The 6,750-nt window shown below is 34.3% G+C and overlaps 1 protein-coding gene across 4 annotated transcripts in view; it reads right to left on the bottom strand.

Annotated features, from left to right (window-relative positions):
• Positions 1-2,892: 2,892 nt before the first annotated feature.
• The window catches only part of LOC122304204 (Fanconi anemia group D2 protein homolog), a 40,863-nt gene continuing 37,005 nt past the window's right edge, over positions 2,893-6,750 (bottom strand). For 3 of the 4 annotated variants that reach the window (XM_043116317.1, XM_043116319.1, XM_043116320.1), the window contains 13 exons: positions 6,430-6,631; positions 6,211-6,344; positions 5,880-6,060; positions 5,537-5,766; positions 5,309-5,404; positions 5,109-5,192; positions 4,995-5,027; positions 4,758-4,892; positions 4,575-4,635; positions 4,442-4,497; positions 4,308-4,364; positions 4,085-4,205; positions 2,893-3,284 (listed from right to left, as the gene is read on the bottom strand). In XM_043116317.1, coding sequence (XP_042972251.1) covers positions 3,124-3,284; positions 4,085-4,205; positions 4,308-4,364; positions 4,442-4,497; positions 4,575-4,635; positions 4,758-4,892; positions 4,995-5,027; positions 5,109-5,192; positions 5,309-5,404; positions 5,537-5,766; positions 5,880-6,060; positions 6,211-6,344; positions 6,430-6,631 — 1,551 coding nt within the window. In that variant the 3' untranslated portion in view covers positions 2,893-3,123. The remainder of the gene's footprint in view (positions 3,285-4,084; positions 4,206-4,307; positions 4,365-4,441; positions 4,498-4,574; positions 4,636-4,757; positions 4,893-4,994; positions 5,028-5,108; positions 5,193-5,308; positions 5,405-5,536; positions 5,767-5,879; positions 6,061-6,210; positions 6,345-6,429; positions 6,632-6,750) is intronic. The other variant, XM_043116318.1, reaches the window with a different exon arrangement.

The raw sequence follows: 6,750 nt of genomic DNA, 5'->3' as shown, positions 1-6,750 counted from the left end.
GGACCTTGAACTTTAATGGCAATGTGACCACCATTATGTCCTTATTGAAGGGCATATTAACTCCATGACATATTTTCCACATTGGAAAAGATTCCAACCATCTTCCACATTTCTTCATATATCTCATTGAAGTCCCTCAGACTTTCATGCATCTACTTGCGTGCCTTGTGCTCCCCATATATGTAATAACTCATCCCCTTTGGGTTAAGAATAATGTCATTTTAGAAGTCTAGGGGATTCAGAATTCTACTAACCTTTAAGTTTACTCTCCCTGAGTTCCAAGTCCTGTCTTGTAGCTCTATCCTCATAGTAATCCACACTTGGAGTGGTAAACATAAAAATAATAAAAAAGAGTTGAATATAAAATGTGCAACATATCATACAGTAAATATAAAATATTGTGATATATGTGTGATGCAAATTAATATGAAACATATGCATAAAATCATGACATTTACAGTGATAATTTTTTGCAATAGTATGGAAGCTTTTGCATGTACTAAGGATCCAAAGTATCATCAAAGAACAAAATACATAAATATCCAATATCACTATATCAGAGACATGCTGGTGCAAAAATAAGTAGTCTTAAACATCTTTCTATGAGTCGCATGGTTGATGATCCCTTGACAAAGCCCATAGTAAAAGAATGTTCTCATGCCTCATGTTAGAAGTTTAAGATGATGAAGATTGTAATTATCTTTGATTTCAGTTGAGAAAAAACGTCAACTTTCCTTTGGGAATTTATTACAATATGATGTATTTTCTAGAATTTTTTTATCATATGGCATGAATAGTATACACACACACGGTATGTCAACATGTTTAAATCGGCTCACTAATATAGGCTATCGCCTTTGACACTACAAAGAGGTCAACGAGCAAAGATGAGACATTATGTCTCTTGATACTTTTTTAAAAAGAGATAAATTGAATAACACAAATATATGTTGTCTTAGTGAGAGCTAAGATATGTTCCATTATATTGGGAGGATTGCGCATAAGCACCCCACAATCCATGTTGCTTGTAGGATACCAGATGCGAGACCCTCTTTGCCACTTTAAAGGAGAGCAAATGGAGGGAGTTTGGTTAGATATAGAAGTAGCATCTAAACTAAGATATGTTCGGTGTTTGATATAGACATATGCTCTTTATAAAAGAATGATCCACTGTAACATTTATTTCATATGGCTTCTTCATTGTGAATAAATTATCCCTTGCTTCCTCACTGTGGTTCCATTCCTTTTATTGAGTGCCATTGTTTAACTTTGACTATGTCATAATATAAAGGTTTTGATATTTGTTACTCTAGCATGTTGTCTAAGGCTATGATTGATTCAGTCTAAAGAGGCATTGTTGGGAAAGCAAATGGACCAAAATTGAGTAACATTAGGGCAAAGGGAAGACTGTTCGACAATGCATCATTGATTGTGTTTGTTAATGTCAAGCTTTGGTGCTACAAGGTTGTAGTTACAAAGTGTGTGAACACGACATGATGATTTAGAGGTAGTCAAGCATAGTTTTGAGTTTTGAACTCCAAATGGATAAAAAAGGCATGATCAAATGTGAATGAATGAATCTAGGACATGATTAGACAATTTAGGGATGTTGTTATGCTAGATCTCTTTGGGAGAGATTTGGTATAATACCCTCACATTTCTTATAAAGGTGTGCTTGATAGTCGCACAACCTATTTACTTGTATGAACAAAATTGAGAATACAATAAGAGATGCATACGAGCAAGAGATAAAAATGTAAGAGGCACCCATTTGGGTAGCCCCTCCCTGTTGAATGCCCATAAAGGTAACGCCTGGCATTATGGGCAATGAAGGCTGGCTTATAAGGCCAATCGAATGTTACCAATTAGGGCTATATAAATATATATGTATGTATATATGTATGAATATATATGTATGTATATGTATGGAGATGCCCTCTTTCCTTTGTGAATTGATGGTAACGTGAAAACCCTCTCTCAAATTGTTGCTCTAGGTGCAATGTTTTTAGGCTGTTGGTATTTTGAGTGTTGCTCTAGCTCTTGTATTTATTAGATAAAAGAATTAAAAATTGAAAATTGAAAATATGAAAAATATTTTGTATTTGAGTAATATGTAAGAAGAAAATTATTAAAAATTTTGAAAATATCTCATTACCCTAACAATGCCCAAGTCTATGGGCGACCACGTCCTGTCCCATTTAGAAAGCTAAATAAGAAAATCGTTGAGGAATAAATAAATCCGAACTCTATTAGGAATTATCGTTGCCCTGTCTCATAAGGAATTTTTTAATTCCTAGTAGTTACAATACAACTATACCCTAGGAGTAGCTCAAGTGATAAGAATTTTGGTTGTAGTAATATGCTTCATCCAAGTCTAAGATTTGAACTTGGGGGTATAAAGAATTTTTACGCATTATCGGAGTGAAATTTCTCTGGATTACTCAAGGTGCACTTAGCGAAAACTTCTTACCTTGTACTCTTAGAATCAGTTGAGTTTTTGTTCCAGATACCGGTGCCTAGCTATAAAAATAAGTTATAATAAAACTATAAATGCACTCTAGGAGGACTTTAACGTTATAACCTGATTCAATGAAATTACCAATTTCATGACTTACTACGAACTATAATTTCCAAGTTATTTTAACTTGCTGCTACGACTTCCTGAATTGCTTTAAGTTTCAATTATCAAGTTAATAGATATTCTATAATAATATTTAAGGAAGATTTTAAAAAAGAAACAAACAGATGAATTAAATAGTGAAGTGGTTCAATAGAAGCAGAAGAATATGCTTTGAAAATTATACCAAATTACATAAATTTATTGACATCACTTTTCAAATTAGTTTATACTTAAATTACCAAAGTTATGAATATTCACTAATAATAATCATATTTAAGGAAAATTATAAAACTAAAATTGAATAAAATATTATACAAATTAATTAACCTAGGCGGGGTTTTTGTTTCCATCTATATGTAAGTTCAGTTTCCTACTTTGTTCATTATATAAATTTACAGAATTGAACAGCTAATGTGTGATACAGCGAGCCAGACTCCTCTATACTTGCTTTGTTCTATCTTTAATCAAGAAGTTTGAAGCTTCCGAGAGAGCCAAGACACTTATCACTCTACCTCTCTATAATCTTCAGTAGCAACAATGGCAGGTTCATCATCATCATCATCATCATCATTTGCTGAGTTTTCTACAACATGGTTATTTTGTTCGTCCACATATGCCTGCGAGCTCACCACCTGACCCATCAAGTCTTTATGCTTTAGATTCCCTATCAAAAGAGAAATGAATGGTTAGTGATGAACCATATATAGATGTTATGAACACCTCGGTCAAAGGATGAGAATAAAGCATTTAATTAATAACACCAACAAAGAAAATAGCACAAAAGCAATAAATTCTGTTGGTTATCCATATATATATATATATATATATAATATTTGTATATTTTTTTATAAGTCCAAATATATATTTGTTCACCAAAACTTTTGACAAATCTAGAAAAAGATACTAATTCGAATTATATTTGAATTAATTTATAACTAGCCAACCAAGTTTTGCTCTTAGACTGAAGTAAACCTAGCATTGCTTTAAGCCATCAACAAAATTATATTATTGGAATTGGCAGAAATATTTGGAGTTACAGCCAAAGTTACATCAAACTTCAAATTCACACCACTGGTTATATATCTCAAGCTGAGGTTCCACGGTTAGTTTGGCAGTGCAAACTCAGAGCACTGTAACTAGTAGTAGTAAGCCCCGGAATATCTGATTTCTTTCATATCTCAAAATCATCACCTTGATCCTAAAGATCAGGTACAGCACATATTCTGTAACGGTTCACATGGTGATGTAAGTGATTCAAAAACTATTCTGAACAAGGCACCAAAGTGAAGTATCTGGAATGTTTCTTTGTAGGGAAATATGGGTAATTTTATCATAGAATGACAAGACTGAATCCGAGTAAAGATCAACAAATTTATGGGTACTGGCAACAAAGAAGATTTTAGTCTCTGGAATTATTCAGATCAACTAGGTACTTTCTGCAAAGAACAAGGATTCATTGCTTACCCATCCAGAAAGAGCATCCACTTGATGTTGTATGGAGCAAAGCCTTGACACAAAACAAGAAGCGTTCCATAGATCTCTTTGTAGCCGGGATTTTGCTGGTGATAACTGTTTGTTTCAAGCCCTTTTTACAAATTGATAAGATAAAAAAGTGAAAACGAGGATCATTTAATCTCACCATTTTTCAATATTTTTTTAAAGATTAGAGTTGAAATAAAAGTTAAACCTTTGCTTCAGAACATAGTGTCTGTATTGTTCTTGTGGCCTTTTGAAGCTCTTTCACCTGAAAATAAATTCCTAAATCTCTAGAACGTCCAGCTGAAATTAATACCAGAAGAAATATGGTGCACCTTATCATACCAAGTGGATAATAAGCTCATTGAACGTATTGAAGTGGGCCTGTAAGAAGTCAAAAACTGGAGAGTATCCGGATTTCAGTACCCCAAAAATTAGTATCTCAGATCATTTAATGCCAAAAATCTCCACCCCATACCTTTTAGAAAAGAGTCAACAAACTTCCCACCATACTTGACAGCCATGGAATGCACAGTTACCTGTAACATCATTTTAGAATATCAACATTTTCCTGATGCTGCAATATCTGAACTTAAGTTGACAAATCTCCAACTGCAAAACAACTTTTGATAAAGAAAACCAGATAGCTCTATTTATATACCTTGTGATGTGTTCTGCACATGTTAACCAATGATACCACCACCTTCACAGAATGTTGCAGTTTGACCAAAAGCTCTTCAACAGTTTGAAGTTGAACACTAGCTCTGGGTTTCTCTAAGAGAACAACTTCCTTTACCTAGTAATGGGAGATGAAGAGTAAAAGTCTAATACTTTGACATGGTAACTTTATCAACTCCTATATGATATGAAAGATTCAGTGACAGACTCTACTGCTCACCAATTTGTTAAGAACAGTAAGATTCTCTTCATGCTGCACATAAAACCAGTCTGTGACATCTCCATCAAGAAACAGCATAACAAAAACCATAACAGGAAACAAGAGATCCCTTACCAGCACTCTGTACCAAACAACAAATGTTGTAGAACATAGAGTTGGAAAACCATGCTGATCATCGTCTTCCTTTCTTGAAGATACCTGCTCCAGAAAGGGAACAACCATGATTGAGATCCAGCATAGAATCATGAAGTCACCCACTGTCTAAATGTTATATGGCGAATGCAATACAAAATGTATTGAACAAATTCAACCACCTGAGGCAGTACAGAGCAGGCAAGGTCATCCAGCAAATCAGAAGTTGACTCGCAATTTTCCAAGTAAATGTGCAATATTTTTTCTAGAATATCTCCCTGCAAACATCAGAATATTTGACTCTATGTAGGGAAATACAAATATTGTAGAAGTGCCAAGAGCGTTCCTGAGCACTGCAAAAATAAAAATAAGGAGATAATGGACTAGAAAACATATCATAGATGGTTTACTTTATTCTTCCAAACACTCAGAACTTCGCTGTTGTCCCAGTTCTGCCTTAAAATCTTTTGAGCAGAAGCTCCAAGTCTGCTTCTTAAGGTAGGAGGGACACCATGGATGAAATCAGAGTGTCTAGTTTTACCATTTTCATCCGACTTATCAAGAAATTTCTGGAACGAGATTATACTTGATTCTAGAGTAAGAAGAGACTCCGATGCCAGCATAAAGGAAAAGGAGCATACTGCAGGAACAAGATGCCAATACCAATGCAGTTATAATAATACTAATAATGGTAGTAATAAAATAACTAAGAGCACCATAGATAACCATAAGAATCAAAACAGAATTATATACCTATGTTCAAGACACTTTCTATGTATGAATAAGCCCCTAAATATAAATATTCCAAAGTCCCTTGTGAAAGGTTGGAACGTATGTCTGATAAAACAGCATCGGGTGACTCGATGGGCTGGAATGCTTCAAGCAGATCTGACAGAATTCTATGTTCTTTCTGAATAGAAGAAAGACTTAGCATCTGTGCTCAAGCATTACAACAAATTGTTTATTAGGTTTTTATATGATAACTTTCAAGGTATTGTTTAGATAGTCCCCCCCCCCCCCCCCCCCCCCCCCGAAAAAAAAAAAAAAAAAAAAAAAAAGACTGACAAAGAAGTAGAAATTTCACCTTCCTGAAACAATGAAGCGTTTCTTTGAAAGTAGACATAGAAACTCCAGATCTTGAAAGCACAAGATTGGGAACATCTGGGTTCTCAGCAGAAGAAGAATAAACATTCCAATGTTCTTGACAGGTTTCATCACCTAGAAAGTATTGATTTAAGATTTCAAGAATATTGAAGCTCTGTTATTGTATTAATCCAAACCAAGTTAAATGCCACCATCTTACTTCCTTTTAGTATAAATAGTGCGCTGCTGAAATGCTTCCTAAGACTTGGAAAGAGTGGTGTAATTTTGGTCAAGAATTCATTCACTGCCATCCTGGTGAACCCAGCTGGGGGACTTGGGTTTCTAGCCAAGAATTGTTTGGCTGGGGTGAAATAATCCAGCTTGTAGTGAAGATCCCGCAGAAGGTACAAAAATAGAGGTAACTAGCGTACAAAGCAACATTTTCCAGGTTTATAACTTCATTAAAAAAATAAAAAATAAAAAAAAAATAAAAATAAATAAAAAAAAAAAGAAAGAAAGAAAGGAAGAAACTTATGAACCA

The sequence above is a fragment of the Carya illinoinensis genome, chromosome 3 (genome assembly GCF_018687715.1).
Source record: "Carya illinoinensis cultivar Pawnee chromosome 3, C.illinoinensisPawnee_v1, whole genome shotgun sequence".
Classification (NCBI taxonomy): Eukaryota; Viridiplantae; Streptophyta; class Magnoliopsida; order Fagales; family Juglandaceae; genus Carya; species Carya illinoinensis.
This window is presented reverse-complemented; position numbering and strand designations above follow the sequence as displayed.